The sequence below is a fragment of the Topomyia yanbarensis genome, chromosome 2 (genome assembly GCF_030247195.1).
Source record: "Topomyia yanbarensis strain Yona2022 chromosome 2, ASM3024719v1, whole genome shotgun sequence".
Taxonomy (NCBI): Eukaryota; Metazoa; Arthropoda; class Insecta; order Diptera; family Culicidae; genus Topomyia; species Topomyia yanbarensis.
The window spans coordinates 444,812,195-444,832,598 of record NC_080671.1 but is presented as its reverse complement, the minus strand read 5'-3'; the positions used below and the strand labels follow the sequence as shown (position 1 = coordinate 444,832,598).

Sequence of the window (20,404 nt, the reverse complement as noted above, 5' to 3'; positions counted from 1 at the left end):
TGTTCTTTTCTAATTCATTGTGATCCACTCTGATGATGAATGTTAGACAAGCGCAGCAAATCGCTTTTTCTCTGTATACTTTCGTTTTGTTTTGGTTTTTCTTTCATATACATTTTGACGTTTTTCGCGGTGAGATTTGTTTCCAGGGGGTCCGAAGAAGTTTCGTGTTAAAAAATCAACCAGTAATGATAAAGGTGGCCACATTATTAAATTCAGCTTTTTGTTCCCGAATAAAAATCAACGCTTTTTTGAGAAAAGGGCGATACTTACAAATGTAAACATAAGGCTTTTTTCATACATGCGAATGAAGGCTTTAAAACGCAACAAATTGACCTAAAATTTGGATTCTACGATATTGCTTTCTTAAACTACAGCAAAAAATACATCGGGCGAAACTGTATTTTTGTTTGTTTATTTAAAGTTTCGCCCTCCATGCTCCATGCAAACAAACAGGGCGATACTTTTTTGCTAGCAGTTTAGGGGCGAAACTGTTTTTTCGTATTTTTTTAGGATTATCAAGCTGATACCAGCTGTAAATAGTAACAATGATCGCTATTTAAAAAAACCCGGACGAAATCGGTGGTGTAAAACGGTGATAGGTGGGACCGAAAAAGTAAACAATCATCAAAGGGGCGATACTATCATTTTATTGATTAAAATAGCAAAAACAAATTTTAATTTAATAATTTCAAATACTTTATGAAGTTTTGGGTTTCGATCACTGAATCATCCAATCTAGGATGTATAAAACACAATAGTTCTTAAATTGGAAATAAAACCAAGTCTGGAAATATTCACTGTTGATTTTCTTTGAATGGTGTCACTGCTAGTATCGCCCTTTTCAAGAAAAAGCGTTGAAATGTATAACGGATTTACAACGATTTCTCGCGTGTTTTTTGAAAAGGGCCAATAAGCATACTGTCAAAATTCACTTTGAGGGGAAATTCTGGACAAACCATTAAGCGCCGATTATAAATCACAACAGCAGACGAAAGAGAAAATTTTTCTTTTTTCATAAAATGTCGGCGAGTTACGGTTTGTCCGGAATTTCCCTCAAAGTGAATTTTGACAGCATGCTTATTGGCCGTTTACAAAAAATACGCGAGCATTTTCATTGTTACATCACAATGAGAAAAGATGTAAAAGAATCAGATATGATGCAAAATGTACAATGAAAATACAATCTAATTTGTTTGTTTGTAGAATAATTTCGTTGAGTGAATGACGCAAATGAGTGAAATATCTTTATTTCTTTTGTATTTTTGGTATTTTTGATTTGTCGTGTTGTTCCGGATACCCAATGCCCGAATTTGAAAACTAGCAACACTGTAATGACTAAAAACAGAAATATATAGATCATTGTAACGGACGGAAGCAAATTTTTTTGTTCGCTATATTTAGTCTGCCGAACCATCCGATTTTCCTGCCAAAGTTTTAAATTGAGCTATCGTTGGACATTTTGGTCCGTTCTCCCGGATCTTGGAGGATTTTCGTATGGTTTCCGGCAATTCGCAAAGTGTTTATTGCATCGTGCGCTAATATCGGCACAAGGCCAAATTACGCATTGGTGGCGCTCCGCCACCGAGAGTGTGCCCGTGGTACGAAACATTGGACGGTCGCCATCTTGGCGAGAAGTAGTTGTCGACGCGGCTCGGCAAGAGTGTGCCCGTGGCACAAAGGATTGGACGCACGCCATCTTGGCGAAAATCAATTGTTGAAGTGACTCGACAAGAGTGTGCCCGTGGCACGAAAAACTGGACGTAGTGTCGCGTGTGATTATATAAAATAAGAAGAGACTGAAAATTATTGATGAGTGAAAGTGAAACACCCCGTAGATCGTCGAGCACAGTTCAACGAAGAAACATTCTCGACGCGCTCACAGGATCACTCGGGAGGGAAGAAGGCGGAGTGGATCGTATCCCGACCGTTGCCCAGCAGAAGGCCGCACAGCAGGCATTAATTTCAAAGCGCATTATGGCGCAGAATTTAGAGATTCTTGTCGACCGGCAGGAGCTGCTAACAGACAAGTTGCTACGAATGCGTGAAACGTTGCAGGAGGAAAATATCAGCGTTCATCTATTAACGCTTCACGTAGAAACACTGCGCCGAACAGCGGATGAATTTGAAAAGGTTTACTCCGAAATGGTCTCTCTGGTAACTAAAGAACAACGCGATGCTTTGAGACTTGAATATGCCAACTTCGAAACGATTCATAACGATGTGTACGTGACGCTGCAGACGCGAATCGACCAAGTACAGCAGCAATTAAAAGTGCAAGAGCTTCAGCATGTTCCGGTTTCGCTGCCTTCCTCACAGGCACAGATAGCTCCAGTATATGTGCAGAGTCCAGCTCCTCACCTCCAAGCTCCATTTCCAACTTTTAACGGTACTCTCGATAACTGGTACAGCTTCAAAAGCTTATTCCAGAGTATCATGGCTAAGTACACAAACGAAAGTGATGCTATGAAAATTCTGCATCTACGAAACTCGCTCACTGGTGAAGCAAAAGATAAAATAGATCAAGAAGTGGTTAACAACAGCGATTATGCCACCGCGTGGAAGATTCTGGAAGATGCCTATGAAGACAAGCGTCTAATTATGGACACCCATATCGACGCTATCTTGGACTGTCCGAAAATCACTCGAGATAATCGTGGCAAGTCGCTTTCAATGCTAGTTGAGCTTTGCGGTAAACATACCGATGCCTTGAACGGCCATGGATACCCCGTCGAAGGATTGGCAGAACTCATACTGGTAAACGTGCTGTACAAAAAACTCGACAAAGAGACACAGGAGCAGTGGGAAACAAAGTTGGGTAGTGGCGAGCTCCCTGAATTTGATGAATTCATCGATTTCTTGCGCGAGCGAGGTCGTGTACTGCAGCGGACGAATCGGTCCCAGCAGCCAGCGGCACATCAGGCAGCCCCTAATAAGCGACAACCAATGAATCAGAAGTCACACGTACCTTCCAACTCGTTTGTACAGGTAGCAAAGGAGATATGCCCATGTTGCAAAGCAGAGCACTCGATCTATCGCTGTGCCAAGTTTCAAGCTATGCCCCTGCATGAACGAAAAGCTTTTGTGGCCAAGGCAGTCCTGTGTTTCAATTGCTTGAAGGCCAAACATCGAGTCAGCAGATGTCCGTCGGAGCAAGGTTGTAAAACGCAAGGTTGCGGTCGCAGGCACCACAGCATGCTTCACAGCAATGACACTCTCGGTGTGGCAAGTCCAGACAAGCACGCAAACAACGAAGAACATGAAGCAGAATCCGATTTACAATCTGAGAAGCAGCCGAAGGTTCCTGAACAGCGAAACAGTGCTACAACTCTTTGTGCTAACATTGGTGGTGCCAGACAGCAAGTCGTTTTATCGACGGCCCAAGTATTGGTTACTGGAAAAGGCAATTCGGTCGTGAAGTGTCGTGCTCTATTGGATTCTGGATCCGACAGTAACATTATAAGTGAGAAATTAGCAGAAAAGCTGCAATTGAGGATGGTTCTGGTAGACTTTCCTATCAGCGGCTTGAACAACATCGAAACACGAGTCAAGTATCAATTAGCAACAAAGTTCCGGTCCTGCACCAATTCGTTTACCTCGGCCATGCTTGATTTTCTGGTCGTTCCACGAGTAACCTCAAATCTTCCAGTTGCTGAGATTGATGCCCAATTGTGGCCGATTCCATCCGGCCTGCGGTTCGCTGATCCTAAGTTCCATTCGCCAGGTGAAATAGACATGATCATCGGAAATGAGGTATTTTTTGACCTAATAAAAAAGGGTCGATTGAAGTTCGGCGTCGACGGTGTTACGTTAGCAGAAACGGAACTAGGTTGGGTCGTAGCAGGTTCGGTACCAATCAAGAACACCCAGCAATATTCTCAGGTATACCAGCTTAACCGCCATGAAGAGATGCTCAATCAAACGATGGCGAAGTTTTGGGAATTGGAAAACGTTCACCCAGAGAAAACTACGACAACAGCTGAAAATGTGGTTGAGAATCATTTCAAAACCACACACTACCGTGACGACTCCGGTCGATATGTAGTGCGACTGCCATTCAATGGCATGGAATGTCAACTTGGTGATTCTTACGATGCTGCTCGAAGACGCCTCAATAAGCTAATGATTCAACTAGCAAAAAACCCAGTCAAACGTGATGAGTACTACAATTTTATGTCCGAGTATTTAGCCTTAGGTCATATGTCGGAGGCTATTCAGTGCACGGATGGTGGTGGCTACTACATTCCCCACCATGCCGTGTATAAGGCGTCGAGTTCGACTACAAAAACAAGAGTGGTTTTCGATGCGTCGGCAAAAACCACCACTGGTCTATCCCTCAATGACACGCTATTGGTTGGGCCTACGGTGCAAAATGACATCGTCTCGATCATACTCCGATTCTGCATCCACCCGGTGGTGCTAACTGCCGACATTTCAAAAATGTACCGGCAAGTAAGGCTACATAAGGATGATTGCAAATTTCAACAAATTCTATGGTGGGATAATAACGGGCAGCTAAAAGTGTACGAACTGCAAACAGTCACATATGGCATTGCTAGCTCACCTCATCATGCGACGAGAGTATTACTTCAACTGGCCACTGACGAAGGTGAAGAATTTGAGCTAGGAAGAAAGGCTATTACGGAAGAGAGTTACATCGACGATTTCTTGACTGGTGGCTCGTCGATTGAAGAAGTCATTCGTATCTATTCGGAATTATCAGAGCTGCTACGTCGTGGTGGCTTTGAAGTGCATAAGTTTTGTTCAAACAGCATTGACGTGTTGAAAGCCATTCCTAAGGAACTACAAGAGAAACAAGTCAGCTTTGATGAATCTGGTATAAACAACAGTATCAAGACGTTGGGGTTGATCTGGAACCCCCAGGATGATTACTTTATGTTCCGTGTGGCTCCAGAGCATTGCGGAGTGGTGCCGACTAAGCGCAAGGTGTTATCGGAAATCGGACAGCTTTTCGACCCGCTCGGTTTCTTGGGTCCGATTATTGTATATGCCAAATTAGTAATGCAGGACATTTGGCGCCTTGGTCTTGATTGGGATCAAGAGCTGCCAGGGGACCTAATGAGAAAATGGAATTTATTTCGACAGCAACTTTTGGCTGTGAATCAAATGCGTAAATCTCGTTGTGTGACACAAGCTCAAGCGATTACTCTGGAGCTGCATGGTTTCTCGGACGCCTCCAAGCGCGCCTATGGAGCCGTTCTATATGTTCGAAGCGTAGCTGTGGATGGTACAATCGACGTTAACTTGGTGGCCAGCAAATCTCGTGTAGCTCCACTCAAACCGACAACGATTCCACGACTCGAACTTTGTGGTGCAAGGCTGTTGGCCGATCTGGTACAGAAAGTGGTTTCCGCGATGAATATTTCATTCCATGCTGTTAAATTGTGGTGTGATTCCCAAATAGTTTTATGTTGGCTGAAAAGGTCTCCTCTCGCACTAAATCAATTTGTTGCCAACCGTGTTGCTGCAATTGTAGAGTTGACACAGAACTATCAGTGGGGCTACATACAATCCGAAGATAATCCTGCTGATGTGATATCTAGAGGAGAACTACCTGAAGGTTTGCTACAAAGGAAACAGTGGTGGTGTGGTGCACACATTTTATGGGAACCACAACCTACATTGTGTGAACCTGAGTCGATTGATGAATCCATGATCCCTGAAATCAAATCAGCTGTAGTGTTAACGGTAGTAAGTTCGAGCCAACCGATAGTGCTCAATAGACTAAGCAATTATAAAAAGATCAAACGAGCGTGGGTGTACGTTCATCGGTACATCGATTATAAGGTGCATAAAATACATAAAATTGGTGAGATTACAGCCGATGAAGTCAGACGGGCAGAGAGGTCAATTTTATTGCTTGTTCAACGTGAAGCATATAGTGACGTTCTGAAGGCATTAAAAACAAATTCTGCCCAGCATACATCGTATCGAAATCTGGCGCTGTTTGTTGGTGATGATGGTCTAATCAGAGTCGGTGGTCGCTTGAAATATTCAGCTATTCCGTACGATGGTAAACATCAAGTGCTGTTGCCACAAAAACATCACATCACAGAAACGATTGTGCGAGATTTGCATCAGGAGCACTTCCACGTTGGTCAAAATGGACTATTAGCTATCGTTCGTGAGAAGTATTGGCCGGTCCATGTAAAGCAGCTGATTAAGGTTGTTTCAGCATGTCAGGTGTGTGCTCGACAGCGTCCGAAACCGGGTGTACAATACATGGGCAATCTTCCAGGAGTTCGAGTGAATCCATCGCAACCTTTCTCTAAGGTTGGAATAGACTACGCTGGTCCGTTTATGATTAAGCTGGGAGGCCGAAGTACGAAGCTATACAAGGGATACGTTGTCGTGTTTGTTTGCTTGGTAGTAAAGGCTATACACTTCGAGTTGGTCTCAAGTTTGTCGACGGATAATTTTATAGCAGCTCTTCAACGTTTTTCCAGCCGTCGTGGACTGCCGAGTGATATATACAGTGACAATGCAACTACCTTTGTTGGTGCAAACCATGAACTAGCAGCGCTCAAACAACTTTTCGAAGACCAGCAGCATGATCTAAAGGTAAAGGAATTCTGTAGTACTAAGGGCATCCGCTGGCATTTCATTCCCCCCAGAAGCCCACACTTTGGTGGAATCTGGGAAGCGGGTGTGAAATCTATGAAATACCATCTCAAGAGGGTTGTAGGTGAGACACGACTTACCTTTGAGGAAATGAGCACCTTTCTTGCGCAAACAGAAGCCATTCTCAACTCGCGACCATTGTGCCCAATGTCAGAGGACCCCAGCGACTATTCCGTTCTGACGCCATCCCATTTCTTGATCGGGCGCTCTGGTGTGGCTTTACCTATGCCGTCTTATGATGATGAACGGGTAGGACGTCTCAACAGGTATCAGCATCTCCAGCTGATGAATCAACATTTTTGGAACAAATGGTCGCGCGAATACCTTCATCATTTGCAAGGCCGCCAAAAGTGGAACACGAAGGTTAACTCGAATTTCAAGATTGGTGCGATGGTCTTGTTAGTGGAAGAAAACTTACCGACGCAACAATGGAAACGAGGCCGCATTGTTGCTGTACATCCCGGCGAAGACAATATTGTTCGAGTGGTGACAGTTAAAACGGTAAACGGAGAGTATAAACGAGGAGTAGCGAAGGTTGCTTTGATGCCTTCTGTCGAAACGGGTGAAACGGTTGAAACTGAATTATCAACGGGGGGTGAATGAATGACGCAAATGAGTGAAATATCTTTATTTCTTTTGTATTTTTGGTATTTTTGATTTGTCGTGTTGTTCCGGATACCCAATGCCCGAATTTGAAAACTAGCAACACTGTAATGACTAAAAACAGAAATATATAGATGATTGTAACGGACGGAAGCAAATTTTTTTGTTCGCTATATTTAGTCTGCCGAACCATCCGATTTTCCTGCCAAAGTTTTAAATTGAGCTATCGTTGGACATTGAGTTTTACATAACAAGGGCGAGCGTTTAAGCGTTTACTGTTTAAGCGATGTAACAGCAAAAAAAACGGATTTTTCCATACATTCTGAAATCTCTTACAATGATTTATGTTGTTATTCTTTTGTAGATTTTAGATATCAAGACCTTGTTTTAGCAATGATTTTTGTTTTTTTACTGCGGTTTTACTGTTAAATTTGATTTCCAGAATAATTGGAATTAAAAAGTATTCAATTTTTTGTATTTATTTCTATAATTGTTTGAATCGCAGTATATAGATGCTTACACAATATCTCTTCTCCACGTTATAATCGATTCCGGAAATACATCGCATATGGGAACTCGAAGTCTTATCCAAAATGAAACGCGCACCATTGTCCGGCGACAGAGCAAAATCTTATCAACTGTATCAAATCGTGAAATGAAAAGTTAGCAAATAAAACCTTTAGCAGTCGTGGTAATATTGAATCATACTTCTACTTACATGATACATGTTCATGTTACGCCGAACATTCTCGTAACATTTGTATCCTTATATTATCGCTGTTGTCTTTTCTTGATGATCGACCACGCAGGCCAAAAACTGGCCCGGATCAGTTCACGATTGCCAGCCTGTAAATAGAAAATATTTAGCTAGATTCCACATTATATTTAATATCTTTTTACCACAGTTTAAAGAATTGGGAAACGTTCCACAAAGCGGTCAAATGAGACGACATGGTGAAAAAGTGCGTTTGAAAATAACAAATAAAATACACAAAAAACGAAAAACGTCATTTTTGTGTAAAATCTTAGAAAGTACTGAAACCAAAACATTGATGTTACCACAGATAACAGACGTTTAGGCTCGATTTCGCTCGAGTGCAGCTGTCAATCACGTGTAGCAAACAGTTGTGCAGATGGCAATAGTGAAACACGGATTTACAACGTTTATTAATTTGTTTCAATGTACATGATTTATCGCTTCATGAATTTACCCAAAAATATTGCTTGCGGCACTAAAAACTGGATTCTAACCCAACCGCGCTCTTGCCATTCTCCTTTTAAATTTTTCTCATTGACTGGTTAATTCAACTGGTCTGTCTATAAAAGTACCACTTCCATTACTTGAAATACATGTGTTTTGACAGCTCGCAGTGTTGAGATCAAAGTGCGGAGACCAGGTTGATAGGAAGTGCGCAATAGTGCTCTATATTTTTTGTTCATTGAATATGATGTCATAGAGTGGAGTCCATGTTGGTGGGAAGTGTGCAATATTATTCGCGTATTTTCAACATGGTCACTCGTTTGCCCAGTTTGGCAAATATTTTGCGGTCAAAAATTTTAATTTTAGGTAATCGGTTATAGAATATTAAATATTTTTAATTTGCAGATAGGTTGGTTAAATTGATCTGGCTCAGTTTCTGATCGATTGATCACCAGGATTCGATCAAGGACAACAGATGTAACGATTTCCTGCCCAATAATAATCCAGAATCTGAATATATGTGTATGGTTTCTGTTGCACTGGTTAGGATTATATCTTTGGGTTGCTTTGAATATTGAATTACGAAGTTCTGTTAATGGAATCAAGATACAGCAAAAATGTACTATTACTTCCTCCACGAACTTGGTTGGGAAACATGACACTAGGGCTTCATTCATCACGCGGTTCATTTCCCGGTGGACATCGTCAAATTCCCCCGGGACATCGTCGGAATCCGAAGATTTCTTCGATGTACTCTTTTGGCAGTTAAATCTCGGCCGTTGTTATCTCGTTCATACATGCCTCGTTTGTTTCGTCGTTCTCTGGTATAACTCTTCCACAGATGAAATCTGCATCCCTTTCCTCAGCCGCCTCGTAGGTCGCTTAGAGTATAGTGTTGATCAATTTCTTCAGACCGGCTTATGTTTTCATCACACTCATACCTCAGTTGTGTTATCATCGTTCTTTTTTCATCAGAGTCCGCAACTAGCACCCTTTACGTGCAGAGGTGGTTTTACCCGATTTTCTCCTTAATGGAGACAACTTGTTTTAACATTTGTTGTGTTCTGATCTGTATTTTGATTACATGCATGATATTTTGCTCGAGTTAAGGAGATCAAGATTCACACAGATTTGAGTAAGCGGCTTGACATTTCCTCGTTTCCTGAACAAACCCCACACTCAAGGGGAAAAAACTCAATAACTAGAAGGAACCGAACGTAATCCACACTCAAGTGAATTGATCAATTTTATGGTTGAGAACATTTTCATAATCCATTATACAAATAATACATATGTCGTCACACTGTTAAATGGATTAATTAGTTTTTCCTGTATTGCATGTAAATTTTAAAATCAATATCCTGCTTAGAAATTACTAAAATTTTCATGTTTAAACTGTTAATCGGCCAGATTATGAGCAATAACAAGTGATCGGTGAATGGATGTCCAACACTCGCCAAATCACGTTCCACCTGGTCCGCCCATCGTGCTCTCTTCGCTCCTTGCCTTCTTGTACCAACCGGATCATTAGCGAACACCATCTTTGCAGGATTGTTGTCCGGCATTCTTGCAACATGCCCTGCCAACCATAACCTTCCAGCTTTGGCCACCTTTTGGACACTGGGTTCGCCAAAGAGTGCAGCGAGCTCGTGCTTCATCCTTCGCCGCCACACACCGTTCTCCTGCACACCGCCGGAGATCGTCCTTAGTACCCGTCGCTCGAAAACTCCTAGCGCTTGCAGGTCCTCCTCGAGCATGGTCCAAGTCTCGTGCCCGTAGAGAACCACCGGTCTTATAAGCGTTTTGTACATGGTGCATTTGGTGCGGGAGTGAATCTTTCTTGACCGCAGTTTCTTCTGGAGCCCATAGTAGGCCCGACTTCCACTGATGATGCGTATTCGGACTTCACGGCTCACGTTATTGTCAGCCGTTAATAAGGATCCAAGGTAGACAAAATCCTCCACTACCTCGAAGGTAGCTCTACACGGTCGATACTGTCGTATGCCGCCTGGAAGTCGATAAACTGGTGATGCGTCGGGACCTGGTATTCACGGCATTTCTGGAGGATTTGCCGTACGGTGAAGATCTGGTCCGTTGTCGACCGGCCATCGATGAAGCCGGCTTGATAACTTCCTACGAACTCATTTACTTTAGGTGATAGACAACGGAAGATGATCTGGGATAGCACTTTGTAGGTGGCATTCAAAATGGTGATCGCTCGGAAGTTCTCACACAACAAATGGTCACCTTTCTTGTGAATGGGGCAGATCACCCATTCTTTCCATTCCTCCGGTAGCTGTTCGGTTTCCCAGATCTTGACTACTAATCGGTGCAGACAAGTGGTCAACTTATCCGGGACCAACTTGATGAGTTCTGCTGCGATACCATCTTTGCCAGCTGCTTTGTTGTTCTTGAGCTGTTGGATGGCATCCTTAACTTCCCTCAACGTGGGAGTTGGTTCATTCCCGTCCTTAACTGCACTGACGTAGTCAAATCCTCCGTTGCCTTGGTCATCTGTACCTACATTCTCCTCGCCGTTCAGGTGCTCGTCGAAGTGCTGCTTCCACCTTTCGATCACCTGACGGTTGTCCGTCAGCAGGCTTCCGTCCCTATCCCTACATATTTCGGCTTGCGGCACGAAGCCTTTGCGGGATGCGTTGAGCTTCTGGTAGAACTTCCGTGTATCTTGCGAACGGCACAGCAGTTCTATTTCCTCGCAATCCGCTTCTTCCAGGCGGCGTTTTTTTCTCCTGGAAGAGGCGTGTCTGCTGCCTCCGCTTCTGTTTGTATCGTTCCACATTCTGTCGGGTTCCATACTGCAGCATGACCGCTCGCGCTGCATTCTTCTCCTCCAAAACCACTCTGCACTCCTCGTCGAACCAATCGTTCCGTCGTCTCCGTTCCTCGTACCCGACAATGTTCTCAGCTACGCTGTTGATGGCTGCTTTTACTGTTCTCTAACAGTCCTCTAGAGGGGCCACGTCGAGCTCTCCCTCGTCCGGCAACGCTGCCTTGAGGTGCTGCGCGTATGCAGTGGCGACATCTGGTTTCTTCAGTCGCTCCTGATCGTACCGAAGCGGCCGTCGGTACCGTACATGATTAATGACGGAAGTGATCGGTGAATGGATGTCCATGTGATCGGTGAATGGATATTCATTATGTTGTATCCAGCTTTTTACGTGCCATAATGGCGGTCCCAATTATTCAGTTCGTAATACGTTTGATGGTCCTATTTTGACAATAATCGTTTACGTCAACCGCCCAGTGAGATTAAGTCATCCGACGTTAGTCCAATGCGTTGGATGGTCATTCAATGAACGCCCGACATCTTCATCTGGGCGTTGCTGTCAAGCTGGCGTAAACGATAATTGTTAAAAAAGGGCAATTAAACGCATTACTGTTGGGGATCAACAATGATTACGCCCTTTTGAAATGTAGCATTATTTTGCGCACCTCTAGCTAAATCTGGCAACAACAAATAACCCATCATTAAACGAACAAAGTTGTTTGCCGCGTCGTGAAGAACGCACGTTTTCGTTTTTCTTTCTCGCTGAATAAAAAGTGAAGTTTTCTCAACGTAGTTCGTTGTGTTTTACTCGCGGTTTATTTTCGAGTGATCCGTTTCCTCTGATCCACTAGAGACTGGCTAGTGTCCGCCGCGTGTTTGTTACTCTGCTCGTCGTCGTGCGGTTCCGAAAAACCTGTGTCCCGCTGTCGATAGTCCGACAGGTTATGGATCCAGAAGCTCTAGTGCGAGAAGAAAGTTATTTTTTGAGGTTGTGTTTTTCCCTCGACACGAGGAGGAGTAAATCGCGAAAGATTTAGTGCGCAAAAAGAACGATGGTCGACGCGAGATTTGCCGTGCCTAAACTGAATGGGCAAAACTGGCAGACGTGGCAGATACGTCTGGAAATGTTATTGTCCTAGGAGGACCTTTGGTATACGGTGAAAGATCCGGTCCCGGAAGAAGAAGAAGACCGTGATGAAGATTGGTGCAGTGACGATCGAAAGGCGAAAGCAACGATTGTTTTGCTGCTGGAAGATAGCCAGCTTCCGCTCGTGAAAAACAAAAAGTACGCGCGCGATGTTTTTGAATCGTTAAAGAGTTATCATCAGAAAACAAGTCGGTCCGTTCGTGTTTCGCTTTTGAAACGTTTATGTGCGATGAATTTAGTGGAAAATGGTGATCTGGAACAGCATCTTTGTGTGATTGATGAATTGTTCGATCGCCTGGATGCCGCCGGAACGAGGCTGGATGCCGATACAAAGATTTGTATGCTCCTACGAAGCTTACCGCCGTCATTCGATGGGATTGTTTCAGTGCTTGACAGTAGAGCGGATGATAAAATTACGATGGATATTGTTAAAGCCTGTTTGATGGACGAATATCAGCGTCGTCGAGAACGAAATGGAACCTCAGCTAAACCTGAAAAGGCAATGCATTCTCAGATGAATTCCTCTGGAAATAAGCAGGTAAAGGAAACACGAACGTGTCACTTTTGTAAACGACTCGGTCATCTTCGGCGCAACTGCCGCAAGTTCATTGCTTCCCAGAAGGAGGAGGCAGCAAAGAAGGATAATGTGAAGGCAAAAGCGGCTCACAGCGAATCCAGAAGTGTTGCATTTACCGTTGGTTGTGAATTTTCGTTGTGGATAATCGACAGTGGAGCTAGTGCTCATATGACCTCCGATGAGTCGTTTTTCCGTTCACTGAAGAAATGCGAAGGAGGATGGATTACCCTCGCCGATGGAAAGCGCACACAAATACTTGGCCAGGGAAGTGGTGTGCTGTATGGTGTTGACAGCAACGAGAACACAGTGAAGATTGAAATGAACGAAGTGCAATTCGTGCCTGAGCTAGCTGCAAATCTAATTTCTGTGAGTCAGTTGAGCAAGAAGGATTTGTCTGTGACCTTTGGGAAAGATGATTGTAAAATTTCCGATCGCAACGGAGATATACTTGTAACCGGTTGTCGAAAGAATGGATTGTACCATCTACGCCAGGGAGCAACGTCGTTGGCAGCTACTGTAGGTCAACATACAGAAAACTACCAGCATCAATGGCATCGGCGTTTCGGGCATCGAGATTGGACAGCAATAGAGCGGCTGGTTAAAGATGCTATGGCAACTGGAGTGAAGGTATGGAAGTAAAACGCGAAGAAGGTGTGTTCAAGCTTCGTTTGCTTACTTATATTGAACAGCTGATCGACAGATTCGGGATGAGCCAGGCTAAAGTGTCAAAATGCCCGATGGATCTTGGGTATGTCAAAACCGTTGATGCGAGCGATGACTTTGAGAATGTGACTCTGTACCGAAGTTTAGTGGGCGGTCTGCTCTATCTTGCGGTATGTGCTCGACCGGATATAGCCGCAAGTGCGGCCATTCTCGGACGAAAGTTTGCGAAGCCTTCGGAACGAGATTGGACGGCTGCCAAACGTGTTCTGCGTTATCTGCAAGGCACGAAGAAGTATTATCTACATTTGAGAGTGGGTGACGAGAGTGTTCTATCTGGATACAGCGATTCGGACAGGGCAGATGATGTAGAGACGCGACGGTCAACGACGGGATTCGTTTTTAAATTCGGCGACGGTGCGATCACTTGGGCTAGCAGACGTCAGCCAAGCGTTACACTCAGTTCCATGGAGGCCGAGTCGCACTCTGCGAAGCATGCCAAGATGCAATCTGGCTCAGAAATCTCCTGCGTGATTTAGACGAAGAACAGTTTAAGGCGACAATATTGAGAGAGGACAATCAGAGCTGTATAACGTTTATTAAGACAGGACGGTCGAGTCGAAAGTCGAAGCATATCGACACGAAGGAGCGTTTCGTGGAAGAGCTTTGCAGTAGCGAACAGTTAACGCTGGAGTACTGTCCGACGGATGTTATGGCAGCTGATGTATTAACCAAGCCACTCGGACCAACAAAACTCGAGCATTTCCGGGAGATGTTTGGGATCTCATCGTAAAGTGGCTGCACATTGAGAAGGAGTGTTGGGGATCAACAATGATTACGCCCTTTTAAAATGTAGCATTATTTTGCGCACCTCTAGCTAAATCTGGCAACAACAAATAACCCATCATTAAACGAACAAAGTTGTTTGCCGCGTCGTGAAGAACGCACGTTTTTAGTTTTTCTTTCTCGCTGAATAAAAAGTGAAGTTTTCTCAACGTAGTTCGTTGTGTTTTACTCGCGGTTTATTTTCGAGTGATCCGTTTCCTCTGATCCACCAGAGACTGGCTAGTGTCCGCCGCGTGTTTGTTACTCTGCTCGTCGTCGTGCGGTTCCGGAAAACCTGTGTCCCGCTGTCGGTAGTCCGACAATTACGAACTGAACAATTAAAACCACCATTATGACGCGTAAAAAGCTGGATTGATCGTCGAATGGTGCTCTAGAATAGTTGAGCGTTTGGCTATTTTTCACTTTACACGAATTCTTTTGTAAATTTGCGTATTTCTCCTCAGTAGTGGTTTAAGTACTCTAGTTGAAAATTCATTTATCTTTTAATCTTATTTTTCAATGAACGTTGAAAGTGAAAATGGCTGCTAATTAATCGGTAAATGGGCCTTGTACATTACCTTTGTTTTTTGCCTACACTGAAAAAAATCCAAACGTTAATTCTATTAGCTCCAAACCGCTTAAAATTCATATGAAGAAGAAATGCTATTGTTATCACGCGCACACATACCTTCTATGTGTCAACTGTATAAACTATGTAGGCACACTAGAGTGACAGGAAAAAATGACCCCTATCGGCCCACCCCTGATTCAATTCCTACCCGAATAGAAATGTACAGTAACAAAACCACGATTTTCACTGTGACAGTACAGTAATTTTACAATAATTTACAGTAAGTTTTAGTGTTATGATACAATACAAAAACAATAAACTTTAACGTTTTTACTGTAAATTTCAATGTAAAATAGACTTTTACAGTGAAAAAGGGGGGTGGTTATGTATCTTAACATTAAAAAAATCAATTTTCCTCCATACATTTTTTTCTCGAAAACAGTAAAATTTAATGTGAATGCACTGTATCAGTATTTTGCTGAACAGTGCAATTTATTGTTACATGAAATTTTATTGTAAATCTGCTGTGAAAACTTGACATCGAACAATGTTGAAACAGTAATAACTATAATATTAAATGTTTTATGATTGTTTGTAGGGTAAATGCTAATGTAAAATTCTATCCGGGTAGTCCCACCAGGAGTACTTGCACCAAATTTGAAGCAAATCGGACAAGTCTAGCTACCGGACCAACGCGCCTGAAGTTTGTATGGGATTTTTCGACAATTTACATGGAGAAAACCCACTAACTCGCATTTTTGCCGCTAGGTGGCACTGTATGTATCGCATTATCACTGTAAGTGAAAATAAGAAATATAATTTAATTGTCTACAACTTTGCCGAAGACTGCTAGTGAATTCGGCTTTGTTAAAAGAAGTTATTAAGCTTTTAGTGAAGTGATGTCTGAGTCAGTTTTGCATAGGGCCTAGCAGTGCATGGTTGTGTATCAGTACTCGATTTGCGCGAACTGAACATTTTTGTGAAATAACCGTCAGATTTAGCTCTATGATATATTCAGAAGAATTGTAGTAAATAATACGAGCCATATTTTGGTTACAACGCTTTAGTTCCACATTTCACCACGTAGAGGGCGCCAACACTAACTTTTCTACGAAAAGAGATAAAAATTAGGTGTCTTCCACAAAGTTGTAGAACAGGCATTTTCCAATCATTCTTTCGAACATCTTGATAGTCTATCTCTTTTCTATGAAAAGTTAGTGCTGGCGCCCTCTATGCGGTCATAGTTGGAACTAAAATTTTCCAACTAAAACATAACTCGTATTATGTCTTATAATTCTTCTGAACATACTATTGGGCTAAACCTATCGATTATTTCACAAAAATGCATAGTTAGTGGGAATCGATTACAGATACACAACCATGCACTGCTAGGCCCTATGCAAAACTGACTCAGGCATCACTTCGTTAAAAGTTTAATAACTTCTTGTAACAAAGCCGGATTCACTACCAGTCTTTGGCAAAGTTGTAGACAATTAAATTTTATTTCTTATTTTCACTTACAGTGATAATACGATATATGCACTGCCATCTAGTGGCAAAATGCGAGTTAGTGGGTTTTATCCATGTAAATTGTCGATAAATCCCATACAAACTTCAGGCACGTTGGTCCGATAGCTAGACTTGTCCGATTTGCTTCTAATTTGGTGCAAGTACTCCTGGTGGGACTAGGAATCGAAACAGGGGTGGGCCGATTGCGTTTTAAAAAATTCATTATTTTCCTGGGCAGTCTAATGCACACACATAAGTTATATGTGCATATTTTTATAGAATGGGGTTATATGTGCCTAATAGTTATGAAATGTGAATGTAAGATTAATATTTCTTGTAAATACACACATAAGGTTTATGTGCCAGCAAATAGTGTCTATATGCCTCGGTTAATTGCAAAAATCTATGTGTAAAATTAATAGGCATAACGTTTACTTTTTTTGAGTGTAGTCCCCTATTTTGTATTTACGCGTACTACTAAAATGAAATTAACTGGAAATTTTTTTTCCCAGTAACTCAACTGTTGAGTTCATTTTAATAGTACGTCTTGCAAATAAACAAAGGTACAATAGGGCAAAATGTATCAGTACCCAAGTGGCAAGTAGTGGCAAAGGTCCTTAAATTTTCAAATATATTGGGCCCTATTCTCACAGTCACGTCACCCAGTGACTAGAACAAAATTTCCTTCTAGTCACTAAGTGACGTGACTGTGAGAATAGGGCCCATATAGGTAAAATTTATATTCTTGTAAAAAGTTGAAATTATACGTATTCTTACCGGGCCCGAGAAAATGACGCAACACGCAGAGATTGGTGAAAAAACCCGAAATCTTGGGGTTAAACCTGGAAAGGTTGCAACATAAAATACAAAAAATATTGCATATTGTGAAAATAAAGTTAATCGTAATGTTTTTTATTTTACGGAAGGCAACACCACGAAGCAGCCTCAAAATGTTCTAAATTTGTAACTGCTTCACACTTTCCGATTATATGATAGTTTACAGTATTACTAGTAGAAGTAACATCGAAATGAAATATGTACTAAGTACATAGGCATTAATCTTAACTCTATCGTGGAATGCTCTTTCTACAAACAGGGCATGTGGCGCTTTGGCTAATCCAACGGTTGATACATTCCGAGTGGAACTTATGATTACACGGTAATTCACGGCCTCTAGTTTCAAACACTAGATCCAAGCAAATAGCACAAGTGCGGCCAATTCTCTTCCTGAAATGAAAAGCGGTTATAAACCGTTTTAACGCTTGCAATTTTTTACTATCAACTTACGCCCCATCGTCAGCCTCCGGATTAGCGGTCGATGCTGGTGGCGAACATCTGTCTCCTTGCGCCCCACAGTATGTGGGTGGAAGTGTCGCAGCGATAAATTTCAACAAATCTCGATCATCAGCGCAATAAATATCGCAAATCAATAGGTTCTCCTGGTACTGATCGAAGGTAACACTATGCTTCGTAACTATATGCTCGGACAGGTGTATATTATCCAGCAGCGAGTGACAATCGCCGAAACATACACACACCGGACAGCGCACACTGAACGGAATATCGAGATGCTCCAGTGTAAGATGATCGTACAGACGAGAGATGCTCAGCTTTCGACGATCGCAGTACGGACAGTCGAAAATGTTGATTTCGACAAACTCCTGATCGTCTGATTTACTGCCGAATAGCGCCACTAGTAGGTCGTCCGACACCAGTGCCTGTCTAGGGTGTTCGAAGTGGCAGTTGGTGGAACAATCACAAAACTCCTCCGTGTCCGAGCAGAGCAAGCATCGGAAACGATGCCGACAGTTGCGTTGTTCCGCGGTAAGCTCTTGAAAACGAAATTTTAACCCGCTGTTCGTGCTACAGTAGTATGTTCTTACCTTCCATTCTAGCGTATGCAATGTGCGAAATTTATGATGCAAATGCAATTTCCTTATCAGTTGTTGTTATTGGTCACCATACGAAGCGAAGTCATTTGTGTTAGAGCTTCACTAACATTCAGTAATAAGCTACCGAAAGTAAACCAGCTGCACATGAGGTAAATATTTTTATTCGAGTTATCAAAGCTTCCTTAAGGCGGTAGTAATACACTCAGAAAATTCTGCACCTTTTCTTCTCTTGAAAATTTACATCGATTTCATCCATACCATTTTTCACGTAAGTGTTGTGTGATACACCAATGAAAAAATTTAACGAAAAATACTGGCGGAGGAATTTGCTTAATATTATGAGTTTGTTTCATAATTTCGATTTCACAATGTAATATGAATTTTTGAGATAAAGCATTTATTCTATTGATTCTATAACATAGAATAAATAATGACCTGTTCAGAGTATAATCCAAACAATATGTGGAATCGTTGGATTATATGGGTTAAAGTTCGTGTATAATTTTTTTTATTAGGGCTTGAACTAGATGCGAAAACGAATGTTTACCCAAATATCTCTTTCCACCGTAAATAGTGTGGTAAGACAAAGCCTAATTGAACTTTTATTACTGTATCTATCGATTCATTACAAAAAATCCAAATGAAATCTTTTTGAAGGCGATTTTATTCACATTCTCCTGTAGTTTAGTATATGTAAAATGTGTTCGTGATGGACATTTTCCTTGTTCACATTAGTGTAAACGCGACGATGGATGGAATCGATGTGAAGTCGTTGTTCGCAGAAGACGAGGTCTACCGTGAAAATAAAAAGGTATTCAACATATGTTTTCGTTCATTTTCACGGAGAGTCTAAATAGGGCTTTATTTTGGAAGTAATTCTCTCCGCAGGCTCCACATTTCCAGTGGTGCCTTGATCCCTCAACCGTACAAAACTCACCACGAAATGAACACAACAAAGCGATTGCTACGATGTTAGTTATGCGTGCGGGTGTCATTAGTGAACCGTTCACCAGTTGCTTGCTGGATGCTCTACTGAAACGAAGTGTTTCGTATATGGTTCGCATGATATTGTGACCGAAGAGAGTTCTTAGAATCGATGTTGAAGAAACGTGTTTGATGGTTGAACGGTAGAATGATTCCGACTGCAGTAGAAATTCGGCATGAGTATTTGCACAAACTGTGCATGGGTAATCCACTGCGAGTGAGATAAAACGGATAGAACAAAATTCCAAATGAGTAGAGTTGCCCGAAGCTGGATTTTATGGAATTCTGTCGGTTTGGCAAACATTGAATCGAGCTTCCTTACCATTACACACTACACAATTTTTTTTTATATTTAAACTACCTATTTATTTGTTTCATACGTCATCTAGCAAATAGTGTCAAAGGATTCATTAATTCGCCTTCTCTTAAGAGAAGAGAAGCTAATCGCCAGTTAATATGATCCAGTCCTAATCTGAATATTGAACCAGCCCTGATTGATCGTTTTGTCAGTTAAGAGCGCTCAGTAGGCGTTGGTTGTTTTTTGCTAAGAGCGGAACCACGAGCTCTTTTACCAATATTTTTTTCTGTGCGTACGATAAATTAAGCCTCAGACAAAGACGTGACAATCGGCTTCCTATTTTTCTATCGACATTATTGTACCCCTGCCGAAATCTTCTGAACAGTGTTACTACTTTTATTAATGAAAATGGATTAATGGAACCATTTGCTGAAAATTTTCAGATTTTGAATTGGTTGCTTTCTTATTATTGTTAAAATAAATAACCACTTATACGAAAACCGCATGGTAAATACTTGTTCTACTTTGCCGCACAGTTTCTGTTCAGTTTGATCATTTTTACTCATTTGACGGTAATTATTTAATTTGTCAAAAGTGATGAAAATATTTTCCTATCAATATTGCAACACTGCCAAGCATCATGTCACTATCCCTTCAGTGACATTTTTTATGGAGAAAGTTGTTAGAATCAACCAATCAGCAGCTGGAAG

At 42.0% G+C, this 20,404-nt stretch overlaps 2 protein-coding genes across 2 annotated transcripts; one reads left to right on the top strand and one right to left on the bottom strand.

Annotated features, from left to right (window-relative positions):
* The first annotated feature begins 1,809 nt into the window (after positions 1-1,809).
* LOC131681080 (uncharacterized) lies at positions 1,810-7,242 on the top strand. The gene has a single exon (XM_058961788.1). It carries the CDS (start codon positions 1,810-1,812, stop codon positions 7,240-7,242), a length of 5,433 nt encoding a protein of 1,810 aa, XP_058817771.1.
* A 10,160-nt stretch (positions 7,243-17,402) lies between these two features.
* LOC131685693 (uncharacterized) lies at positions 17,403-18,551 on the bottom strand. Its single transcript, XM_058969582.1, has 3 exons — positions 18,404-18,551; positions 17,808-18,351; positions 17,403-17,747 (listed from the first exon to the last, which is right to left on the bottom strand). Exons 1-3 carry the CDS (start codon positions 18,408-18,410, stop codon positions 17,588-17,590), a joined length of 711 nt encoding a protein of 236 aa, XP_058825565.1. The 5' UTR covers positions 18,411-18,551; the 3' UTR covers positions 17,403-17,587.
* Positions 18,552-20,404: the final 1,853 nt, after the last annotated feature.

Coding starts and splice junctions, on each gene's coding strand:
- LOC131681080 (XM_058961788.1), top strand. CDS start 1,810: ATGAGTGAAAGTGAAACACCCCGTAGATCGTCGAGCACAGTTCAACGA.
- LOC131685693 (XM_058969582.1), bottom strand. Junction 17,748..17,807: donor CCGGAGGCTGACGATGGGGC/GTAAGTTGATAG, acceptor TTTTCATTTCAG/GAAGAGAATTGGCCGCACTT.